General features: G+C 34.5%; 1 protein-coding gene across 2 annotated transcripts in view; it reads left to right on the forward strand.

The window, feature by feature from the left end:
- Positions 1 to 26554, forward strand: part of Gsk3b (glycogen synthase kinase 3 beta) — a 161212-nt gene that overhangs the window by 47999 nt on the left and 86659 nt on the right. For both annotated transcript variants that reach the window (XM_005327628.5, XM_005327629.5), the window contains exon 2: positions 15314 to 15507. In XM_005327628.5, coding sequence (XP_005327685.1) covers positions 15314 to 15507 — 194 coding nt within the window. The remainder of the gene's footprint in view (positions 1 to 15313; positions 15508 to 26554) is intronic.

Consider the following 26554-nt stretch of genomic DNA (forward strand, 5'->3'; position numbering starts at 1 on the left):
TGCAGCACTGTGCACAATAACCATCAAGTTGATGAATGAATAAAGAAAATGCATATGTAAATAATGGAGTATTATTCTGTCATAAAGAAGAATGAGAAAAGGAAAATGGATGGAACTGGATATTATCATATTAACCTAAATAAGCCAGATCCAGAAAGACAAGTATCACATGTGTTTTCTTCATGGGGAAGGGAAAAAAGATGATGTAAAAGTAGAAAGGACTATTAGGGAAAAGGAAGGGGGACCCAGAGGTGGGAGGTGAGGAGGAAAGAGAGGGTAAAAGTGAAATGGATACCACCAAAGTATGTTATGTACATGTATGGAATTGTCACAATGAAGCCTATTATTTTGTACATGCAGTAAAAGAATAAAAACTAAAAGAAATGGATGAAGTTAATGTACTTGGTTTAACCCTGTATCTAAAAATATTACCATTTCAGCAAGTAATCTACTTAAAAACTATTGATATTTTGTATTCTTTTTTTCTTACTAAGTCCTCAAAATCTTATGCATTCCAGCACATTTCAATTCAAACTAGCCATTTTCAAGTGTTTAATAGTCTCCTATAATGACTGTTGTGTTGGACAGCACAGGAAGAGACAGTCAGTGTAAATCCAGAGGGAGAAATAATCTTTGTAGTTTGGAGTGGTTAGGAAAAATCCATACTTGAATCATTTTGCTCATTCATTCATTCACCATTTTATTAATTCATCTAATATTTGAGCTCTTACTGTATACAAAAAATTGTAGCAAAAACTGCAGACATATATATAGACTTATATAAATACTCCCTGTGAAACAAAGGATGATAAGTGAAATACAAAATATAACATGCCCAGCACTGTGCTTATTGTTGAGAGTTTTCTCTTCTAGTTCCATTTCATTCTCTGTCCCTCCAAAACTTTGGTAAATACATGAGTTTGGGAACATGGCAGAAAGGCTTAGGAGGTGACATAACAAGAGTCTTGGCTACCCACAGACTTGAATGAGCCCTTATTTTCATATCCTCAGCCTTTCTTCACTAGAGGGTTCTGCTGCTTGGGCACGAAATTCAGGCTTATCCTCTTGGTACTGAGGGCTATTTAACCAGTGTTAAGTGAGTTTTGGTGGGTTAAGAATGTAGTAATTCTTAAAAAAAATTTAGAAGAAAAAAAGTCTTGGTTTTCATTCCATATATGAGGTAGCAAGGAGTTTTGTGTATTTACTAAGTTTAAAGAAACAGTGTACAGAATGTGTAGTAACCAAGGAAAGAATGATATGAGATGAGAATGAAACCAGATTTTGTGGGAGTCTTATGGTATATGTTGAAACCCTTGAAGAGTTTTAATCAGAGAAATGAGATAGACAAGGGTAACTCTAAAGTGAGAAGTTGAATCTCTAAAAAGTCAAAAGAGTGGTCTGGCGTACAAAAAATAAGTGTGAGAACCAACAGCTCTCCAATGATAATAATATAAAATAAATAACATGTATTTAAAGTTCTGGGAATGCATAGACTAATCTGGGGAGAGTATGTGGACAGAAGAGAGAAGAAAAAGGACCAAGCCCAGGAAAACTCCCAACATTTAGAGGTAGGCAAAGGAAGAGCCAGCATAGAAGGCTCTCAAGTGAGTTGGGTTTTTGGATGACTGGAAAGAGTGAAATACTTCTGAAATGGCAAAAGAGAGCAGGGAGGACTGTCTTGAGATGTGTGAAGAGACTAAATAACATCAACCTCTGTGGAATTTATGAAACAACTTCTTCAGAAAAGCTATATTTTCCTGAAGGTGAGAAGATGGAGTTTGCTAATTATAAGCATTTTAAAAGGAGTAAGGTTGAGTAGTTGATGTAGACGAAAGGGATATGTGGAGTAGTTGGGGAATGAAAGTTAGTGACTAATGGGAGTCTAACATAAGGCTAGCATTTCTGGTGTAGACTTAGGTAAACAAGGATACAAGATGTGTTAGCTTTAGTCGTTAAAGTCTTGTAGCCTGGAGTTATCTCTGGGCTTAGTGGCATAGTATGAAAAAGGTTATCTCTGGGCTTAGTGGCATAGTATGGAAAATTCGAAGTAATTTCTTGGGTGAGGAGCAAGATTTGGGCAAATTAGTCTGCTTCACCAGATTCTAGATTTGATATGAAGAGGCCTCTTCAACTTCTGTCATTTGTTAAATAGTAAAAACACCTCACTGATTATTTCAAGATTTAAATGAATGGTTAGATAATTTATAACAGTTTAATCTGAATACAGATAAAACCTTTAGGAAATATTTTAAACATACATCATAATAGGTCATACTTCACCCAAGTTATTTTGTCACTCTTTTCTGTTCTGAATGCAAGAATCAATGCATAATTGAAAAATAAACATTGACTGTGAATGAGGAGGACTCAATCCATCTCCTCATAATGCCAATTATATTTAATTTTAGAATGAAGGAGATATTGTTCAAGAAATATTTGCAAATTTTTAGTTTAAACAGTTCTGTATACATACTTGGATTTCTTAGAACTCAGTGAATAAATAATAAATTATAACAAAAGTACTTGTGGAAAGAATTTTTAGAACTTTAAGCAAATTTATATTTACAAATTATATATGCTCAATGTGGATGATTTGGAAATTATGAAGAAGTACAAAAAAGAAAATAAAACTTTACCTGTATTCTCACTATCTAGAGAAAACTCCTGTTTTCTGTTTGCTTTTTGGTGTATTTGTGTAGTATTTGTTCACATTTGGGATCACATAGTATATAGTAGTTTGCAGCCTGTTTTCATATATCTTGTATCATGAATTTTTCTTATAATAATAAATGTTCTTTGAGATTGCTTAATATTTTGTTTCATGTGAGCATATCATAGTTATCTAATGATTTTCTTACTCCTAAGTGCCTTGATTGGCTTTATTGATACTGTACATAGAGTTTCTTTTTTTTTTTTTTTAATACATAGAGTTTCACTGAACATTTGTGTAAATCAATTATTTTCTCTGAGTTTCTGATTATTTTGCCACATTTCTAGAAAGGGAAATACTGGGTCACAAAGCAGAGCTTGGTTGTTGCTGCTCTTGCTTATACTTTATTAATCAAATAATTTCATTTAAAAATCAAAATGTATTATATATTTGAGGGTATGATATTATTTATTCCTGTATTCCAATAATGGTTGATTTGTGTATGGATTTGCAGATCCCCTTGCAATTATAAATCTTTTATAGGGACTCTTTGGCTCATATGTTGAGAGCTATTACTAGAGATTATAAATTTAATTTCTCTCCTACTCTTTTATCTTTCACTGTTCTTGCTCTAGCAGATACCCTCTCATTGCCCCTAGCAAATTTAGTGATTGTTTTTTTCTAATATCCTTTACTTCATTTGGGAAAATAATTTTGAGGCTTTTAAAAAGTCACATTTGCCAGGACCAGTTGTACATGCCTGTAATCCCAGTTTTTGGGGGACCTGAAGCAGGGAAGATCACAAGTTCCAGACCAGCCTGAGCAATTTAGCATGGCTGTGTCTCAAAGAAAATAAAAATAAAAAGGTTTGGTGATATAACTCAGTGGTAGGGTGCTTGCCTAGCATGAGTTATGCTCTGGTTGCTATCTCATGTACACAGAGAGACAGACACAGAGAGAGGTCTCCATGTACATTTTGGGGATGGTAATTCAGCCATACCAGACTTGTCTAGCAATGTGGGAGACCCTGGGTTTGATCCCCAACACCACAAAAAAAGAAAACTTATGTTTTATGGTATCCCTTGTTAACCCTGAATGTTTCTTTTTAGAATGTAGATGTATCTCAGCTTACAATGGGATTACTTGCTGATATACTATATTTTAAACTAAGAAAGTTTATCACAAACTCATTTAATACACCTAACCTACTGAATATTATAGTTTAGCAACCCAAAACACTGTAGAGTATTGGTTATTTACTATCCCTGTGATTGTCAAGCTGATTAGGACCTGGAGCTCCCTGCCCTGATTCTTAACCCCCGCTTGATTGATTTGTCCAGCCAAGAATTGAGAACTCTGGTAGGGTGAAAAATGGCCCTTCAGAAGATACCTGTTATGATCAGTTCAGGCTCCTATAACACAATGCAGTGCACTGGGTGGCTTTTAAACAACAGACATGTATTTCCAGCAGTTCTGAAGGCTGGAAATTCTAAGACCTACATGCCAGTGGATTCAGGTCTTGGTGGAGGGAGGCCTTGGCTTCAGGTTGGTCACTGCTTAGTGTTGGCTCACATGACGGGGAGAGGAAGCTCTGATATTCATTCTTACAAGGGCATTAATTCCATTGGGGTTTAGGGCTTCAACCCGTTTTTTTTTTTTTTTTCTTTTTCTTTTTCTTTTTTTTGGGTAATGGTGGCGATTGAACCCAGGGCCTGACTCATGCTAGGTATGTGATTTTTATCTCTGAGCTATATCCCTAGCCCTTAACCTGTGAATTTTAAGGGGGACTCAGACATTCAGCCCTGCAACTTATGAATATCAACCTTATTTCAAAAGTGATTTTTTTTTTTAGATTGCAGTTAAATTAGGAATCTTGAAATCAAGATAATTCTAGATTATCCTAGATTACATCCAGTGACAGGTATGCTTTTAGAGATATAAAAGAGAGGAAACATAAAGAGGAAAGATTTAATCACAGAGCTAGAAATTGGAAAGATAAAGCCACAAGGGACATAAGTAATACTACCAGAAGTTAAAAGAGGCAAGGAATGGATTCTCTGCTTGAGTTTCCACAGGAGTGCAGCCTATTGATATCTTGGTTCTGGATTTCTCCAAGATTGATAGAGTATAATTTTTGTTGTTTTAAGTCATTCAGTTTGTGGCAGTTTGTTACTACAACCATGGGAAACTAATACAGGGACCAGAAAAAAATTCCCTTTTTTATCTGTTTTATTACCTTATATTTGGACTCTCGTTTTATTTATTTCATGTGCTTAAGTTTTTCTGTTGAACCTAGCTCTTAGAAGGAACCCTTTACTGCTGTTAGATTTTCTTCCAGTTAAAGTTTCTAATCTGGCCTTTGCATGTTTTTTTCTGTAGTATGTTTGGGTCAGTTTTTTTTTTTTTTAATTTTCTCATGGTTCATTGAGCAGCTTTTCCATGTCATTTGTTTTAATATAATGCTATCAGTGAATTCTTCTGGAACCTGTGGGTGAATAGTAAGGTGAAGAGAGTTACTGTCCAGTGCAATCCTTTCCCCAAACCCAGGTGTTCCTTCCACTATTGTGAAATTCTATTTCTTACCTCAACTGGGTGTATTAACCTGGAAGGTGATGAATAGGTAGGTCCCAGTGGTTCTGGAGGCTGAGGCAAGAGGATTGCAAGTTCAAAGCCAGTCTTTGAGGTGCTAAGCAACTCAGTGAGATCCTGTCTCTAAATAAAATACAAAATAGGGCTGGGGATGTGGCTCAGTGGCCAGGTGTTCTGAGTTCAATTCCCGATCTCCCCCCCACCCCCTCGTTCCTCCAAAAGATATGAATAGAAGACGCTTTTTGGGTAAAAAACATTTAGGATAGAAGATATTTCCAGGATCTTTTCTTTACTATATACACCCCTTGTCAGAAGCTACCTGTGACATTTTCATGGCCTACCTTTTACCTTATCAAAGAGTATCATAGGAAATTCTCAGTAAAAAATAGTTCTCTTTTAAAGAATAGCGATACTAATTCATTTTACTTTCTTAGCCTAGATGATTTTGTTTCAAAATTCAAACATGTTACATGCTTTGTTTTTACTCATGATCATTGTTTTCTAAATATAGTATGGTAAAATGTCTAATTTTCTATTTTAGAAATAGTCTGCTTAATTAGAAGCTGTTCACTTCTCATTAATTTCAGTTTCATTTGAAATATCTAATTGGAGATGAAAGAGACAATCTGGAAAGGGCAAAGTTAGGGATTTAGGTGTTTCCCAAGGATGAAAGTTCTGTTTTGAAGAAAAACAGATTTCCTACCTTTATGTTCTTCTTTGGTTCTGACGTTGCAAGTAATGAATAAGCAATGGGAAATGCTCTGCTCTGTTGTGGAGTTCCTACTGTGTTCTTTCATGACCCACAAGAGGATCAGGCATACTCTTTTAGACAGTGTCAGTGGAACCAAGTCCTTATTGTAGACCACTGTAGGTGTAGGAATGCGACATCCCAATGGCCTTTCTTTAGTAGAGCTCACTTAGTGTTTCTTCTAGTAGAGCTTTGTGGGAAAAAAGGCTAAGTGGCTTTGCTTTGTGAATTCACTCAGTTCTAAAAATATTCTTCCTTACTAGAAAGGTGGACCTGTATTTGCCCTATTTAGATGCCATTGCTAGGTTGTTTAAAGTATGTTTTTGTGGGGTGAGGGCTGGGGGTTGTTAAGTCAGTTTTCAGAGAGAGTAAGATAGGGAAAAATGCAAAAGCCAATGTGGATTTGATTCCAAATAATTATAATCACATGGGACAATATTGTTTAATATGTTTTTCTCTTGGGCATATTCCTTGTTATATAAACTGTAAACACAGCATCATTACTTATAGTTAGTTGTAAACTAAAAAATAGTCACTGTTTGAAAACGTATGATTTCCCTTGGAGAAATGGAATTAATGACAGAACTCTTATTTATTATGTGGTTGTTTTGTTTTCCGTAGTTAATTTGAAGAGATCCTTGTAGAGCTGTTAGGAGGTTCTCTATCTCCATTGTAACAATTAAATAGTAAAAATGCTATTTTTTTTTGTTTCAGAGTTGATCTTTGATGATGTTGGCAGCAAACACCAAAAATATTTAAATAGCTTTATGTGTATATGGTTTATTTTCTCTAATAAATTATTATTCTTATTAAGCAAATAATATAATTTATTTTGTTTGAGTGGGGATTGAATCCCAGGATGCTTTGCTACTGAGTTATATCCCCAGTCCTTTTTATTTTTTATTCTGATACAGGGTCTTTTTTATTTTTTATTTTGATACTAGGTTGTTGAGGGTCTCAGTAAGGTGGCCAGGCTGAATTTGAACTTGTGATCCTCCTGCTCCCAAATCACTGGTATTACAGCTGTGCACCACTGTACCTGTCTTCAGATAAGACTTTTTGAATTTATCAAATTTAATATTCTTTAGCTAAAGAAATAAGAGATGCCTAAAACTACTGTGTGATATAATGATATTATACCTCCCTGCTTTTTCAATCCCCATTATGTTTCATATTTAGAATAAACTAGCTACCTGTCTGCCTTCCTCTACCCCCCAAACAAAGGACAGGAAATATTTCCTTTACTCCTGTAAAAAGTAGCAGCTGCTGTGAAGCCATGGATTATTACTTTGTGTTTTGATGGGTCTGTTCAAGTTGCTTAAAAGTTTGCTGTCAGTTCCCTGATTTGATTTAGTTTCCTGATTTGATTTTTCCTTGGGGAAATTCTGATTCTCTTTATTTATTTTAGTTCATTTGTCTTCCATGTAGACATATCTTAGGAGAAATGTACCCTTTTATTTTAAAAGGTATTCTTATAGTTTATATTAAAAGGTGTGAAGACTCTTACTCAAAATGTGTGGTTCTTTTGAACTGAGGTAGGTTTTTTTTGGATTTATTTTGGAATATAAGTGTCTTCATTTTTTTTCCCCATTTTTATAGGCTTTGGAAGATGTTGTAAACTGGAGAATTAGATGACCCAAGTTTAGTTTTTACTATTATAATGTGACCTTGAGCAGTTTTACTTAATTTTTGAGCATTGGTTTTCTCTTCCTTGGTTTCATATTGCTTTTTCCTCCCTCATAGTTCTCTTGTATGGATAAAATGAGGTAACGTATGTAAAATACTTTCTAAGTGATAAAGTGCTTTATAAATATGTTGTTTGTGGGTGATCAGGATTGTTCTTAAGGAAAATTGACAAATAGGTAAACTTTGTCTTTGCATTATCTCCTGAATTAATCCTTTTGAAATGGTGTTCATGGGGTCCTATGTCATTTTAAAGGTTCTTATTACAGTGACTTTTAGATCTTAAATAGTTTCTAAGGTGTAATGGAAGCCTGTATAAATTTGTTCACTTAACAGATGAACAGTTATTTTACATCTTGCTATATGCCTAGGCATAAAATTGGGACACACCAGTAAATGTGTGATGAACATGATTGTTGCCTTCATGGATTAGACATTAGTTGTTCACTTGTAATTGTTAAAGCACACAGGACCAACTCGGAGTAAGCAGTACTCTTTTGGGAAAAAACAAATCCTTTTTTCATTCCCTGCTCACCACTGTTTGAAATTTAACAGCAGTTTTAGCTTGCTAATTCCCACTTTAAAACATGTATGAAAGTACATAATTTGTATGCCATGCTATGGGAATAGTGGGTTGGATTAAAGGGTATGGATATCAGGTGCATATTTCAGGCAAAAGTAGAGAATTGTCTGAGCTGTTACATTGGGGGGGTTTTGGGTTGTCATAAGTCAGTATTCATGATCAAGAGGAAATGTGATAGACCAAAACCGGACCTAGTCCAGTAGAAAATATGTGGAACATTGATTCCGATGTTAAATTTATTAAGGACTAGAGTAAGATAAAGCAGCTTTGTGAGAGTTATTTTCTGTCTGTCTTCTGGATTTGTAGCTACTCAAAATTGATGCTGCCTGGAGTGAGATCATTGACTGCAACAGAGCATTGTAGTTTTTAAAAGTAATTACTTGTTTGTTTAGTCTAAATACTTCATTTACTCGTTTTTGGATAATCAATATAAACTTGTAAAAAATGTTTAAATATGCTCTCTCCCTTCTGTCATCCTGTAATTTGCAAAGTTTGTTAAGTAGATAAGCATATTTAGGACTTAAAGATTTTAATGTAAATTCCTGTTTTCTTTTTGGTACTAGGGATTGAACTCGGGCACTTAGCCACTGAGCCACATCTCCAGCTCTATTTTGTTTTTTTATTTAGAGACAGGGTCTCACTGAGTTGCTTAGTGCCTTGCCATTGCTGAGACTGGCTTTGAACTTGCAATACAACAGGGAAATAAGCATCTCCAAAAGCTAGCCTCGGTGTGATATCTGTTCATTTTGTTTTCCCTGTCCCTCCTTTTCTTTACTGTCCTTAACCCCCAAAGGAAATTTAGTAAATTTTTTTTTGTTTTATTTTCCCCAGTAATCACATAAAGGATACATAGAAATTGCCTTGAAATTTTTATCATGTTGTTGTTAGGATTGATTGATTTACCTGCTCGGTTGGTATTTCGTTTCTTTATCATTTCATTTGCTCCAAGGTACACAAGCAATTGTGCTCTCGGCTGGAGATTCTATAAAATAGTTATTTTATAACTAGAATAAGTTCATTTTAGAATTGTCTAATTCTGATTCTGTGAACCTCAGTTCCATTTTAAGTTTCTAGCAGTTTTATCTATTTTGGGGGGAACATCTTGTTTTAATAGAAGTTTTTTAACCATTTGCTTAGGATAAAGAGTTTGAACTTTGATTTTTAAAACCTAAAAAAATTAACAGTGTCCAGTGTTTCTTCTTCTGAAAAACTTAATTGTTTTAAATTTGTGTTTTTATTAGTACATTATGGTTTTACATAATTGTGTAGTTTATTTTGACATTCATGAATGCATGAAACATAATTTGTTTCCATATAATGAATGAAAACATTCAACCTTGACTCTGTGAGTCTGGCTTTTTTCACATAGCATAATATTCTCCATTTCTATCCATTAATTAGCAAATGATTTAATATCATTCTTCTTTATAACTGAGTAAAACTTCATTGTGAATATAAAACACTTTTTCTTATCCATTCATCTACTTGACTATTAGCAATTGTGCTTCTATAAACCTTGGTATATACTAGGATAAGCTGATTTTAGTTCTTTTGGATAAATACCAAGGAGTGGGATAGCTGTGTCATGGTGCGGGTCCATTCCTGGTCTTTTGAGGAATCTCCAAATCGTATTCCAACATGGCTGTACTGATTTGTAGTTCCACCGAAAATGAATGAGTGCGCCTGTTTTTCCACATCTTTGCTAGTGTTTTTTGTTGTATGTAGTCTAGATAATTGGTATTACAACTGGTGTGAAATAAAATCTCAGTGTAGTTTTGATTTGCATTTCCCTGATTGCTAAGGATGTTGAACACTTATTTATATACTTTTTTCCACTTGCATATTTTTCTTTTGAAAAATGTCTTTTTAGTTCTTTCTTTTGCTCATTTATTGATTGGGTTATTTGGTGGGGTTTTTTTTTGGTGTTAAATTTTTGAAGATTTTTTTATGTATTCTGGGTATCAATCTCCTGCTGGAAGAGTATCTGGCAAAAATTTTCTTCCATTCTTCAGGCTTCCTCTCTGTGCTCTCATACCTTTGCTGTACAGAAGAAGTTTTTTGATTTGAAGCTAACCCTCTTATTGATTCATTGTTTTATTTCTTGAGCTGAAGGAGTCTTATTAAGTAAGTCAGTGCCTGCACTTATATGATATAGTGTTGGCCCTATGTTTTCTTCTAGCAGTGGCAGTGTTTCTACCCTAATTTCTAAGTCTTTTATCCACTTTTGAATTGATTTTGTGCAAGGTGAAAGGTAGGAATCTAATTTCATTCTTCTACATATGGATATCCAGTTTTTCCTGTACCATTTGTTAAAGAGGCAATCTGTTCTCCAATATTAATTTTTGGTACCTTTGTCAAATCAGGTGACTATATCTATATGGATTTTGTCTCTGTAACTTACTCTTTTCTTTTGATCTTAATATCTGTTTTTATGCTAGTTTTGTTACTCTAGCTCTGTAGCATAATTTGAGATCAGGTATTGTGTTGCCATCAGCACTCTTATTGCTCAGTATTGTTTTGGCTCTTTTGGGTCTTTTATTTTTCCATGTGAATTTTAGGACTGGTTTTTCTAGTTATATAAGAAATATCATTAGTATTTTGATGGGGATTGCATTGAACTTATAAATTGTGTTTGATAATACTAATTCTGCATGCCCAACAGCATGGGAGATCTTCAATTTCTTTCTTCAGTGTTCTACAGTTTTCACTGTAGGCCTTTCACCTTCTTGGTTAAGTTTTTCCATATACACACACACACACACACACACACACACACACACACACACACACAATTTTAACTCTGTGTTTTGCGCACAAGAGATTTTTGAGGTAAAGGAAGATTTTATAGAGGTTGTCATTGCAGACTCAGATCCCTATAACATAGTCACTGGAGTAGATCTTGGGCCACATCATGACTTTGCTCAATTTGTTTCAGTAGTATGGCTTATTAATATTCCCTGAATGTCTTTTGGTTAGCGCGCTGCAGTTGCTTTTTCTCAGCTCTGAATCTCAAGAGGTAGTCTCTGTAAGAAAAGAAACAACAGATTAAGAGTTTTGTTAAAAGAGCAAGGTTACATTCAACTTTGAGATTTATCATTTATATAAAATTTAGAATGTCAGTGCTAGACCCCATTCTAAATACTCACATATCCTTGAAATGGCCTTTTGATTTTTGGATGTTCACTCCACATGTTTGTGATCCATGTCACAATGTTTACATTTGTTTATTACAAGGTGGATTGATCTGAAGAGTGACTTCAAAAGACTTAAAAAAACAACAACAAAAAAAAAAACCCAGGAGATATTTCACAGGTACAATCCTATGTTTGAGAAATTGGTAACTAGGCTGCACAGATCATTTTGGAATAAGCCTACACTTGCTAAGGCTTTTGTAAAACTTGTATTCCAGATATTCTGTCCTTTAAAAGGTTGTTTTATTGCACACCATCTTTCCATTGTTCATGAGGAGTTCCATTGTGGTTTATATCTTTAAGATTCTCTATTTTGATGAGAAGCAGAGGCTATAATTCTGTGTTAGAATTCAAACAGGAAATTTATATCAGAAGCAGGGATTCTAATTGTAATTGAGTATCCCAGGAGTCCTCTGACCAGAGGGCTTGGATCCAACTCACTGCTCTGCTATTGTATCTGAAAGACAGTGGCATTTTTTGAAGGCCATTTTTTTTTAACCACCCTCCCTTAATTAGAGCAGCTTCATTACTATCATTCTCATTCTCCTATGTAAATGATGTGCATGTATTAAGGATACAGGTAAGGTTATTATTCTGTAAAATTTTCCAGATAATTTTGTCCAGCCAAGTGTATCCTGCTATTCTAAATTCTTTTAGCTCTTATTGTCCACAAACTAAGTAATTCCATGTTTTTATGACATTGTCTCTATATTCATTATGCTCGTCTCCTGGATACCCACATGTTCAGGTTTTTTTTTGAATAGTAGTTAATGATAATAAATCATTATATAGATTTGTATTATAAAAGTAGTTTTACTAAAACCTTACCATTAGTACTGCGAGACACTTAATGTTAGTAAGATATATCCTATAAGTGTTCTCTATAGTTTTCTCTAATCATTTGAGAGAAAACCCAGTAAATATTTTAATTTCTACTAAGATATTAAGTACTAACTATCTAGATATATAAGAGAGTGAAAGGACTGGTTCTTGTCAACATCAGGGCTCAGTTTAAAGTTAAGAAGCCTTCTGGTTGTGGTGGTGCACATCTGTAATCCCAGAAATTTGGATAGCTGACACAGGAGATGGTGAGTTCAAAGCCAACTTCAGCAATTTAGCGAGGCACTTAGAAATCAGTGAGACCCTATTTCTAAATAAATATTTTTAAAATGGGCTGGGGATATGGCTCAGTGATTAAATGCCCCTGGGTTCAATCTCTGGTATATCCTCCCAAATAAATAAATGTAAAATTAAGAAGCCTGAATTACTTGAGTTACAGTGTAGGTAAAATATTTTATTTTTCCAGTCTACTTTTAATATTTTAGAAGAATTATTTTATTTGTCCTTTTTGGTGTTTGAAATCATGATGATTGGATATACCTTCCCAGGCTTAGTAAAAGTTGGAATGAAGAGATATTAAATTCCAGAGTTGTATCTTTTATGGCTGTTCTCAAACTCTGATATGTAAAGGTGTTTTTATAAGTACAATAGGAAGGCTCAAGTGGGAAAAGTCATTACAAATGCTTATATTGTATTAGTTTTCTTACTGGACCAGATACAAAGCTGTGGTTCCTGTCTTCTTTACTGAAATATCATCATAGAGAAGAAAAGCATAATTTTTTGTTGTATTGTGGACAGTTTTTGTTTTCCATTAAAATTGTGGAGTATAGTGGCTAGTCTTAAAATCTTTTACCTTAATTAAGATAATGATTTGTTTTGTTAGACTTGTGAGATATTACTTCAAAGTTGTCAACTCTTTTTTTGGTGCTGTGCATTTAACTTGGATGAAACAGGGAAGTGTCAGATTGTATGAAATCATTGCTGCTTTTTTCCTTTTTTGGGACACTTGGAATTTAAGAATGTACTTAAGCTTGCATGGTGGTGCATGCCTATAATCTCAGCAGCTCAGGAGGCTGAGACAGGAGGATCATGAGTTTAAAAGCCAGCTTCAGCAGATGCTAGGTGCTGAGCAACTCAGTGAAACCCTGTCTTTAAATAAAATACAAAATAGGTGAAGATGTGACTCAGTGGTTGAATGCCCCTGAATTTAATCCCTGGGCCCCCCCACCACCAAAAAAAAATGTACTTAATATTTCGGATTTTAACATTTTTGGATCTAACCTTTCTGGATATCTTCATTTAGTATTCAAGATCAAAAGACTGAGTTTGTCGTCAGAAATGCTAAAAGTACAGGAAGAAAAAGGTTTATTTTTTAAATGAGGAAGAAAATGACTTTTAGTAGGATTTATAGCTAACCTGCAAAGTTGTAATTAAGATGAATAAAGGAAAGTTTGGGGGGATAGAAAATGAAAATTTAGAGCTCAATTAGATTAAACTAGGTTTTTAGCAAAGGTTTCTAGGATTCAGACTTGAAGGGAGAATTTGAAAACTTTTGAGAACTGCTGTTTGTACTTGTACTGTGATTTGTATGCATTCAAAACACATGTAATAGTGTTGTAAATAAAAGTGGTGTTGACAAGATTTGAGTCACTTCCACAAGTGGTATTAGATTTGTGCTAATTAAATCATATCCTTTTTGGGTGTTTTACTTAGGAACTAAAGACAAAAATGCCCAAGACAGCTGACCATGTTATAATATAAACTACCTATAAATCACTTGGTTATCTAATGTAGAAGTCACTCATTACTTTCACTCATTGCTTTTGTGTCTGAAATGAAGCATCTTTAAGCAAGAAAAAATTTATCTCACATTGTTTAATTGCTTTTGTTTAGATAAACACTTCCTCAAATTTAAATGGATATCAATACTAATTATAGTGTGCCACAACATTTTGTATCTTCATTTAACCAGTAATTTGGTTTTGGTAGGGAAAGTGCTTTATAAGTATTATATTACTTTTTCTTTCATTAGGTTAGTGTACATTATTCAGTTAGCATTTTGAAAATAAAATTGATAATAATGGAAGAGTGACAGAAAAAAAATGCAGTTCAGTCACTAGGTCTAAAGGATTTATATTGTATTGAGAACTGGGTTTAGATTTTACAGAGAGGAGAGAAGAAGCAGGAGACATATTGCTATTTTAAGATAATTCTAGTCCCTAGAACTAGAACTGGTATGTATTCTGAAATCATGAAATGAACAACTTAAAGCTCTTTAAAGGCTAGGTACTGTAGTGCAGTTCAGAACAGTTGAAGAATTCAGAGAACAAGATGGTATACCTAGTCAAGTAGGAGGTGGTTCTTAAACATGAAGAGAGCCTTTGGATTACTGCTAGGTATGAAAGAAGGCAAACAAGGTAAGGAGAAGATAATAAACAGAGTTAGAGCCAGTGAACGGTTATAAATGGAGCTCAGTTTAGAACCTGTTTGATTTTGCTTTTAGGCTTTATATCCATTAGCACCCAGTTAACATTCTTTCTCCCATCTGACCATATTCTGAGAAGTATTATATTAATTTTTAAAACAACAAATACAGAGAAACAAAAATTGAAAACCTTACCTTCCTAAAGGGAGAGTAGTCTGAATAGAGTGTAGGCACTTTCAGTTGCACATATTTTCAAGTAAAATAAGGAGACCCCTGTGAGCCTACCATTTGCTATTTGACCCTGAGCATCTTTAACATTCTTTCCATTACTTAGATATATGAAGTATATCTACTTCGTAATTTTTGTTTTCAATAAAAGATGTCATGTGTATAAACTTAGCATGGAGCCTGGTCTATAGAATGACTGAATGAAAAATATTGCTTATAATTGAAAAAAATAATTTTATGTGATAAACTAAGGTAAACATTTAAAAATAATTTGTAATAAAGAATATAGTTTACTTTGTGTATTTGGGCAGTTTTCTCAGTATAATTCTGTACAGTTCTCATTTTTTTTTTTTTTTAAATCCCTTTCTTCCTTTAGGAGACAAGGATGGCAGCAAGGTGACCACAGTGGTGGCAACTCCCGGGCAGGGTCCAGACAGGCCACAAGAAGTCAGCTATACAGACACTAAAGTGATCGGAAATGGGTCATTTGGTGTGGTATATCAAGCCAAACTTTGTGATTCAGGAGAACTGGTTGCCATCAAAAAAGTATTGCAGGACAAGAGATTTAAGGTAATACCTCTGATATTTCATATACTTTATTGCTGTCTTAATACATTATAGATTATTGGTTAGATGTACCTTTTGCTTCAAATTTCATTTGTTCTGTTAATTTTTGTTCAGCTCAACAACTATAGCAACTTATTTCTAGTTATGTATTTTAATAGAAATAAACTTTATTGAAGATTAATACTTTTGTAACCACTGCTATGAGAAGCATTATATATAGAAAAACCTGTGAAAGGGAAATTGCTTAGTTCAAAGGTCACTTTGAACCTAAAAAAAAGTGACCTTTCCCTGCATTGTGCTTCATTGGTTTAATGTATCAGAAACACTGGCTGTGGCATATGTGCATTTGATACAGTTGACTGTGCATTCCTTTCCTTATATTAAAGGAAAAATATCCTTTAATCTATGGTGAAACACCATTACATTTCCCCAATAACTCTTGTCTGTCTTTGCTGTCTTTTCGTTTCTTTTTCCTTCTGACCCTATAAAACAGAAATCCCCAAAGTTCAGTTCTTGTCCTTTATTTTCGTTTCTTAAACCAAATCCTGTGCATGGAAGCTCGTAAGTCATTTCTGTGTTGTGGTATAGTGGAAAGGATCAGGAGACCTGAGCTCCAAATAAGATTCTGCCATTAATGAGCTGTGCAGCCTTTTTCTCTTCTCTGTTCTTCCCACTTTGCAGTATTTTACTGAGAGCTTCCCATGTATTCAGAACTGTGCTAATCATTAAGGGTCATAAAAATAAATAAGAAGTGACCACTGTTCTGAAATAGTACAGTCTAGTGTCTATTTGTTCTGGAATGTCTAGAACATTCTAATGAGTTTTGTTTTGCTTTTTGATAATTCTAAAGTTTTTGTTTCCAGTTCTCACTTCTCCCAAGCACTTGTCTCTGTTGCTAACTGGCTGTTAGAATGTTTTACTATTATTTCAAATTGGCAGTCTAACCCTGACTGACAGCTTTTATGACTCAGTAGAAAGTCTTCATCTTGGTTTCCAGACCTTTGGATTTGCTCTTTCCTTCTAATGGTTTCATCACTCACCTATCATTTACTTTCCTACTAATACCCAGTCATTGTCAGACTTGGTCAATTTTCCTACCCCCGCTCCCATTCTCTTGTCAATATATTTCTTCTTCTTCTTTTTTTTTCTCCATCAGTACTATTCTAGTTAGTCTTTGTCATTATTTGTCTTAATGACTAGTAAGATTCTATTCTGGTCTTTTCCCTTCTAATCTTTCTATATACCAAAACTAGAATACTCCTGATATTCTGCTTGGTCATGTTATGCCTCCTTCATTGGTTCTTAACAGTCTAAAAAATAAAACTTACCTATTTCATTTGTACACTCAGAAGACAAAACATAGTCTTGCCTTTCTTATGATACTCAGATTTCCATACTTTGATATCACTATCCTGAAATGTGTTGGTCTTTCTGGCTTCTCAGCTTTCATTCAGCTTCTGTATTAGTTTGTTTTCCACTGCTAAATAAAAGCCCTGAGATTGAGGAACTAAGACAGAAATAGATTTATTTAGTTCACCATTATGGAGATTGAAAAAGTCTGAACAGCATGGTGCTGGCTTTGGTGAAGGTCCCCTTGGCTGCATCACTTTGTGCTAGATGACATCATTTCTGGAGTATGTATAATAAAGAGAGGTCACATGGTGACATAGGAAGCCAGAGAGCAACTCGGGGGTTAGATCTTTTCTTTTATAAAAACCCTCTAACTAGAACTAGCCAGGATCCCACAGAACTAAATCAGTTCCTTTCAAAGGGTGGACCTAATTAATTCCTACTAAGCCTTACTTCTCCCCTACTCCTCCCAACACCATCATACTGAAGACTGAGCTCCCAGCACATGAATCCAGGGGTTTACAGTTAAACCATGATCAAACGATGGCAGCTTCCTTTCTTTTCTTTTTCTTTTTTTCTCTCCCTCCTTTCTTGATCTTTCCCTTTCCCTTCCTCCCTGCTTCCTTTCCATTGTTTTTCTTTCTTTTTTAGGGTCTCACTTTGTTGCCCAGGTTCTCTTTGCAGATTCTCCTGCTTCAGCCTTCTGAGTAGCTGGAACCCCAAGTGCCTCCCACCATACTTCACCAAACCATGGCAGCTTCATTACTGTCATTCTCATTCTCCTATCTAAAAGCTGTGCATATATAAAGACACAGGTCAGATTATTATTCTATAAAATTTTCCAGATAATTCTATCCAGCCAAGTGGATCTTGTTATTGTAAATTCTTTGAGCTCTTATCCTCCACAAATGAAGAACTTCCATGTTTTCATGACAGTGTTTCCATATTTATTATGTCTGTCTCCTGGATTCCCACACATTCAAATTAGTTTTTTGGAATAGTATTAATGATGGTAATAAATATATGCAAATTTTTATTGTATATATTTTTTGTTTTCCATAAGTAGTTTTACTTAAAACTTATCATTAGTACTGTGAGTTTGTACTGTTATTATTTGGGTAAAGAAACCTAAATACACGGCGGGGAGTGGCTCAGCGGTACAGCGCTCGTCTAGCACGTGTGAGGCTCTGGGTTCAATCCTCAGCACCACATAAAAATAAATAAATAAAATAAAGGTATTGAGTCCAACTACTTCTAAATATATATATATTAAAAAAAAGAAACCTAAATTCATGTTTTCAGGACAGTGTTTCCATATAGTCTGATTCCAGAGCCTTACTACATTTTATCACTGAATTAAATTTCTTCCCCCTTCTCTCTCACAGCATTAAACTATTCTGAATCAGAGCATCAGATTCCCACACAGCATTCCTGTTCCTTTCATAATATTAAACCACACCTCCCTAACTCTTCATAAATAAAGATAGATATTGACTTTATCTTGTCCTCTAATGGTTACCTTATTCTTTAGCTATTGGGATTTTTTCCTCATATCAAAAAATGTATATGTGTGCTTTATTAGAATACAATTTTTGTCTTTTATGAAAGCATTCTAGTTATACATAATGGTTGGATTCATTTTGACAAAATCATACATGCAAGGAATTTGATTTCAAACCGTATTAACTTTGTCTTTCCCTCTCCTCCTCCATTTTCTCCTCTACTGATCTTTCTTGTGCTCCTTTAAATATTTTTGATGGGTACTTTCTGCATATGCTATTCCAAGTCTTTTATTCTTCCAAATGTTTTTAGGACCCTATTTTTCCTAGTTCTATGAGGCATGTAATTGGTATTTTGATGGGGATTGCTATTGATGTTTACTTTCATTCTATATTACTTTGGGTAATATGGCCATTCTGAGAATATTAGTTCTGCCTGTCCAAGAGCATGAGAGGTCTTTCTATCATCTAAGGTCTTCTTCAGTTTCTTTCTTTAGTGTTTTATAATTTTCAGTGTAGAAATATTTTACCTCCTTGGTTAGATTAATTTCCAAGGATTGTGTGTGTGTGTTTTAAATTTTTATTTCTTTAGTTGAACATGACACAATACCTTTATTCTATTTATTTTTTATGTGGTGCTGAGAATCAAACCCAGTGCCTTAGATATGCAAGGCAAGCACTCTGCCACTGAGCTACAACCCCAATCCTAGGGTTTTGTTTTTTTCAAGGTTATTGTGAATGGGATTATTTTCATTGTTCAGCTGAATCACTTTTGGAGTATAGGAAAGCTACTGACCTTGTATACTGCTACTTTGCCAAATTCACTTATCAACTCTAGAAGTCTTCTGGTAGAGTTGTTTGGGTTTTCTAATCAGAGGATCATGTCATCAGCAAATGGACGGTTTGACTTCTTCTTTTCCTATTTGTATTCCTTTTTCTTCCTTCTCTTTCTTGATTGCTCTGGCTAGAGTTTTGAGAATTATATTGAATAAAAGTAGTGCGAGAGTAGAGATCCTTGCATTGTTCCTGATTTTAGAGGAATTGCTTTCAGTTACGTTGTTTTCTTTGTATAGCCATTATAATATTGAAGTAAGATTCTTTAACCCTTAGTTTCTCTGGTGTTTTTAACATGAATGGGTATTGAAGTGTATCAAAGGCCTATTCAGGTGATCATATAATTCTTATCCTTAATTCTGTGAAGTGGTAATTACATTTGTTGATTTGCATATGTTGAACCAACCTTGAATCCTTTGGATGAAATCCATTTAATAATGGTGTATTGTCCTCTTTTTTTTTTTTAAGCTATCAATGGATCTTTATTTATTTGTATATGGTGCCAAGAATTGAATTCAATGCCTCATACATGGTAGGCAAGCACTGTGCCACTGAGCCACAACCCTAACCCCAGCCCCATTCATCCTCCTTTATGTGATTTTTGAATGTAGTTTATTAAGCTTCTATTAATGATCTTTACATCAGGGATGTATCCCTATGTTTATCAGGGATATTGGTCTGTAGTTTTCTTTCCTTTATGTGCCTTTGGTTTTGGTATCAGGGTTACACTGACTTCATAGAATAAATTTGGGAGTGTATTCTGCCTTTCTCATTCATGAAATAATTTGAGAAAAACTTAGTACTTCTTAAAAGGTCTGGCAGAACCTGACTAAGAATCCATCTGGTCCATTTTTTTGGGAAAAGATTTTAATTACTGTTTCAGTTTTATTACTTGTTATTGGTGTGTTAAGATTTTCTCTGTCTTCTTGGTTCAATTTGGCAAAGTCATATGTGTTTAGAAATTTTGTCAACATCAAGGTTTTCCAATTTATTCGAGTACAGATTTTCAAATTAGTTCCTTAATGATCATCTAAAGAAATCTCTGTGGTGACATCTCCTGTTTCATCTCTAATTTTGTTGATTTGAGTTTTCTTTCTTTTGCTTATTTTGGGCTGAGGATTTATCAATATCATTTGTCTTTTCACAGAACCAATCCTTTTTGGTTTTGAACCCTGTGTATTGTAATTTTTATTCTCTTTCATTAATTTTGACTTTGATCTTTATTATTTCGTCTTATACTGATTTTGGAATTAGTTTGCTATTCCTTCTCTAAGGCCTCGAGGTGGAGCATAGGCTTATTTTATGTTTTGGGGAATCACTCTATACTTTTTTTTAGTGTAGGCACTGAGTGTTATAAATTTTCCCCTTAGAATTGCTTTCATACTGTCCCAGAGATTTTCGTATGTTGTATTTCTGTCATTGTTTGTTTCTAAGAATTTCTTGATTTCTTCTATGATCCAGTCTTTATTTAAAAGGGCATTATTCAATCTCCATGTGTTTATGTAGTTTCTATTATGTTTCTTGCTGTTTATTTCTATTTTTATTCCATTATGATCTGATAGGATACATGGTACTATATCAGTTTTTTTTTTTTTTTTTAAATATTTGCTAAGGCTTACATTTTGACCTAGAATGTGGTCAGTTTTGAAAAGGTTCTATGAGCTGCTGAGAAGAAGGTAAATTCAGCTGGTTTGGGGTGAAATATAATGTAGATGTTTTTTAGGTCAGTTTGATTTATAATATTATTTTATGTTTTGATGGCCTGTCAATTAATGATAAGGGTATGTTGAAATCACCCAGTATTATTGTATTGGTGTCTGAGATTTAATGTCATGGAATATTTGCTTTAAAAATGTAATCGGGTATACTGACATCTGTGGAATATATATTTGCTATTGTTCCCTTTACCAGGATGTAGTGGCCTTTGTTAATTCTGATAAATTTTTGCTTGAAATTTGCTTTGTCAGCTGCGAGAATAGCTACTTCTGTTTGTTTTTGGACTCCATTTGCATAAACTATTTCTTTCTATTCTTTTACCTTCAGCCTGTGAGTGTCTTTAACTGTAAGTCTCTTGGAAACAGCATATAGTTAGATCTTGTTTTTTGATCCATTCTGCTAATCTCTGTCTTTTAAGTGGGGAAGTGAGACCATTTATATTCAGTGTTATTATGAATATGTATTATGGTATCCTGCCATTTTTTATTATTATATTTTCTTGAATCTCATTTAGTTGATTATATTTTTATTCCTCTTCATCTATTTGAGAGCTTTGGGATTTTTTTTCTGTTCTTCTATGTGCAGTTTATCTTTGAATATTCTTTGTAGTGCTAGTTTGCTGGTCATGAATTCTTTTAGTTTATCTTGTCATGGAAAGCTTTGACTTCCCTACTGAATGTGAAAGAGAGCTTTGTTGGGTGTAGCCATCATGGCCAGCAATTAATTTTTTTTAGAGCTTGGACTATCTCATTCCAGGCTATCTCATTCTCGGTTTTAGTGTCTGAGTCGAGAAGTATGAAGTGAGTCTTACTAGCTTGCCTCTAAATGTGATCTGATGTTTTTCTTTCAGAATTTTTACTATTCTTTACTTATTTTCTAGGTTAGGCGTTTTGATTATGATGTGTCTTGGAGAGAGATTCTGTTGCAATCTTGTCCGTGTGAGGGCCTATATCCTTCCTCCATGTGGATGTCTATCTGATATGGGGAAAGTTTTCCGTTTATTATTTCAGTGAAAATGTTCTTAATGCCTTTAGCCTATATCTCTTTGTTCTCTTTTATGCCAACTAGACTCAGAATTGTTCTCTTGATGTTGTCCCACATTCTGAATGTTCAAGTCTTTAAGGCCTAAAGTTCTGTCTTCAGGGCTTGAAGTTTTTTATTTGCAAGACAAGGAAGTCATAGTGATTGTATGAATTGATAGAGAAAAATCATATGACAAAATTCAACACCCACTGATAAAAACTCTAAGAAAGATATGACTAGAGAGTATTATGGATTAAATTATTTCCCCCGGAACATATGTATAGGCTATAATTGCACACCTAGGAATAAGGCCTTTTTTCCCCCTTCCGGAAATATCATTATTATGATGTAATTACCTCTCCTATTTGGTTGATTTTTTTTTTTTTTTTTTTTTTTAGTGAAGAATATTAAGTCCCTTACCTCTCCTTTTGGTTATGTCCTATAGATATTTCTTTGTGGTTCCCATTTAATGTGAGAAAAGAATACCATTCTGTTGCAAATCTATAGCAGGGTAATTTCAGTAGTATAGAGAATGCTGCTGCTGTGCCTCTCCATCCCTACTTATTCAGATACTGACGTCACAATGTTACATGTGTACACATAACTTGTTTAGTACCATAGAATTAAAAAATTATTTTTTTCTGCATTATTCTATTATATACAGTAGAAAGCAAAAGTAATACTAGCTTCTGTGTATGTAATGAACTTTGTTTACTGAAGATCTTTCTGTTTTCATGGAGATCTGAGTTCCAAATCTAATGTCCTTCAGTTCAATCAGAAGGACTCCCCTCACAGAGGGCACATTTAGTGGAGACAGACTACTTGAGTTCATGTTTATCAGATGCTATGTTTGATTGTGTATGTCTCTCCAAAATTCCTGGTGACACTTCAGTGTAACAGTATTGAGAGGTGAGCCTTGAGGAGGGCTGGGCCATGAGTCTCCAACCCCAGAGATGGGATATTTACCTTAAGATTGCTTCTCCAGCATATGCAAGGTCCCTTCAACCTTTCTTCTCCTCCCATCCTGTGAGGATACAGCAACAAGATGCTTTGACCTTGGACTTGCCAGTCTCCAGAGGAGTGGGAAGCTGAGTTCTATTGTTAATAAATTACCCAGTGTAAGGTATTTTGTTAGAACACCTGGAAGGGACCAACGTATCTGGGAAGGCCTCCATTTCTTCCCCTAATAGGAAGGACACTCTTGCTATTTCTGGAATTTTATCCTAACTTTGAACGTATCAACTCAACTGCCTTTGGCGATTCAGGGTTTCTACAGAGAAATATGAGAACCTTTGGGAAAATGATGACAAAAGCTCCTTTCCTCTCAACTCCATAGTGTTAATACCAAGCTCTAGAGCATCTTAGGGAACAGAGCATTTTGTGGTTACATCACGAGGTGAGCAAAGCACTACCATTTCTTTGACATCAATTATTTTGAGTTAAAAGAAACAGGAATTGAATGCGTTGAGTGTAGATGTGATGAGGCCTTTAAAAGCCCAAAGTTATTACAGATTTTCATCAGACTCCACATTGAAAATACTGCTGAAGTCTCCTATAAGTTTTTTTTTGTATTTATTTTTTAGTTGTAGTTGGACACAACACCTTTATTGAATGTACGAGGTGAGCGTTCTACCACTGAACCACAACCCCAGCACCTCCTATATATTCTCTGAACATTTAATATCAGTCTCTATAACCCACTGAACAAAAAGCTTCCAGGGTTTGCCCCCCCCCCATGTGGAATTGCTTGTACCTTTGGGTTTTAGGGACACTGAATTTTGTAAAATGAAGTGTGCACAAAGAGAAACCTTTAGGTCAGTCATGAAGGTAGGCTTTGTGCACCTCCTAGCTGTGGCATCTTCCCAGGGCTGGGACTCAAAGAGCTACTTTGGTGGTTTCTTCCTGTGCTTCACCTTAAGTGTTTAGAAATGGATACTTTATTAAAATTTACATGTGCCATTTGTCATTTTACTAGTTTGTTGTTTTCTAGGTAGGTCTCTAGAGTTGTAAAATTATCAGAAGTTTAGAAGTTTTTAAAAAATAAAGTCTTGAATATTTTTCTAAACAAAAAGATCACCTTAGGCCAGTTTTGGGGTTTGTCTAATGTCATTAACAGTTTCCACAGTGGGAAAATAATTTATTAATTATAGTTTTGCATTTCTGGACAGAGTATTTTAGGACAAGTAAAACACAAGTGAGGATCAAGTCTGTTTGGAATTTGTAATATTTTGTTTCATCTACAGGAAAGATCTTTTCTCTAACTATAGCTTCTTTAAATTTTTTTAAATATTTATTTTTTAGTTTTTTAGGTGGACACAATATCTTCATTTTATATTTATGTGGTGCTGAAGATGGAACCCAGGGCCTCATCTGTGCTAGGCGAGCACTCTTCTCCTGGGTCACAACCCCAGACCCAGCTTCTTTAAATTTTAATTCAAAATATCTCCAAGCGTTCCTCCTTAGCTATATACAACAAATTAAACCCTAATATTTTATAAAGTTTTTACTTACAAATTAACATTTTTTTCCTTTGTCCATTATTTCTAAGACAAAGGTAGAAGTGTGATCATATATTGACAATAGTTAAACTCAATTCTCTTCTTGAAGAGTTTGATAAGTTAAAAGACAAAAGCTCATTTGTAAAGTTTAGTTACACTATCTCATGAGCTTGGAGACAACCCTATTAATTTACCAGAATCCAAAACTGAGTCTCATCATTTCTTGGAGACACCAGCTCTCAAACCTTTTCCTTAATGATTAAATTCTAAAATAACCCTGTTATTAGGAGAAGGTTTGTCCATAAGTGGACTTACTTGTTATTTCCTCCTTATTGTAAGCTGAATGGCATGACAGAGCAGAGGCAAAGAGGCAAAGAAGCAATTCTTAAGGTTTCAACTCAGAAAGGTCCAAGTTCCCAGGCATGGCAACAGCTTTGCAGATGCCTTCATCATGATAGCTGAAATAACAAAGACCAACAGAGGTCAAAGCTGAGAGTGCTGAAGCACCTGCCCTAGCTTCATACAGGGAAACACTTGACTATGTAAATGAATACTATTTTTCTTCAAAATTTTCCAACTAGTTTTAGTATGCATTGTTTTTGAATCTTCTTTGAATCCGTCATTAAAATATATGCTGGCAAAAAGTATTTTTCAAATTATTTATTTGAGGGCTGGGGATGTGGCTCAAGCGGTATCACGCTCGCCTGGCATGCGTGCGGTCCGGGTTCGATCCTCAGCACCACATACAAACAAAGATGTTGTGTCTGCTGAGAACTAAAAAATAAATATTAAAAAATTCTCTCTCTCTCTCTCTTAAAAAAATGATTTATTTGAGATTCTACTACAAGGATAGAAGACCTTTTTCCTTCTCCTCTTATTTTTCCTCTTATTTGTACATATGGTATGGATTCATTGACTTTTATTAAATGAATTTTAAACTTTAATCACTTATTTTGATAATTAACTTGCCTCAAATTTAGCCAGTGAAAGCTCCTTCAAACTGGGTCAAGGTCCTCTTAGCTAGTAGAACTAGATAAAATAGATGTGTGTGGGTGTGCTTGCATGTATGCATGTGTATATGTATATATACATATCTTTTTTTGTATTTCTTTTTTTAAAATTCATACTTGAAATTTCAGAGCAACATTATAGTTTACTCTAACCTCCCTCTTTATTTATAATACCATTTAGTTCTAAAAATGCCATTTGCCGACATATATTTTAATAACTGATTCAAAGAAGACTCAAAAACAATGCATACTAAAACTTGTTGGAAATTTTTGATGAAATATGAGTATTCATTTACATAGTCTAAAAAGTGTTTCCCTACAGAATACTTATTAGTTACAAAGCAAAATATAGTGCCCATAGGAAAGAATTCTGCAAAAACTGCCATACCTGATGGAAGTCAAGATTATATGTAATGGGAAAAAAAAATGGCGATTCTGTTGAGGCTGGATGTCCTCTATTGTGCTCAAGGAGGCTGAGCTCTGTTCCTCCAAACCCCAGTGGTCAGACATACTCATGTCTTGCATTTCTCCAGGACCAACCTATCTCAGGATGGAATGGAGCACAGCATATTCACCTGAAACTTGTTATCCACAATATGTATAGTTGTTTGCTCAGTCCTAGAATTCACAAATTAGAACTACTAACTCATACCCCTGGACTATTAAGAGTTCAGTATTTGTTTGTTTGTTTTTTTCTTTTGGTCTAAACGGTATATGACTCATGTATACTGTTCAGAAAATATTTAGATTAGTTTTTCTTTTACTTGCTTTTCAAAAACAAGTTTTTGTTCTTTAGCATAGTTAAGTCATTCCTTTTTAAAAAAATATTTGCTTTTTAGTTTTATTAGGTGGACACAATATCTTTATTTTATTTTTATGTGATGCTGAGGATCAAACCCAGTGCCTCACGCATGCCAGGCGAGCGTGCTACCACTTGAGCCACATCCCCAACCTAAGTCATTCCTTTACAGTAGTTTGGTCTATCCTTTTCTGTATGTATCTCTCAGTATTTTACCATCATTTTTTTTATTTTCAAAAATTATTTATGTTTTTGCTCTGTGAATCACTAACATATTTCCAAAAGTCAGGACTGTAGACATATCATTTCTGCTGTTTCTTA

This window comes from Ictidomys tridecemlineatus, chromosome 3 (assembly GCF_052094955.1).
Source record: "Ictidomys tridecemlineatus isolate mIctTri1 chromosome 3, mIctTri1.hap1, whole genome shotgun sequence".
Lineage (NCBI taxonomy): Eukaryota > Metazoa > Chordata > Mammalia > Rodentia > Sciuridae > Ictidomys > Ictidomys tridecemlineatus.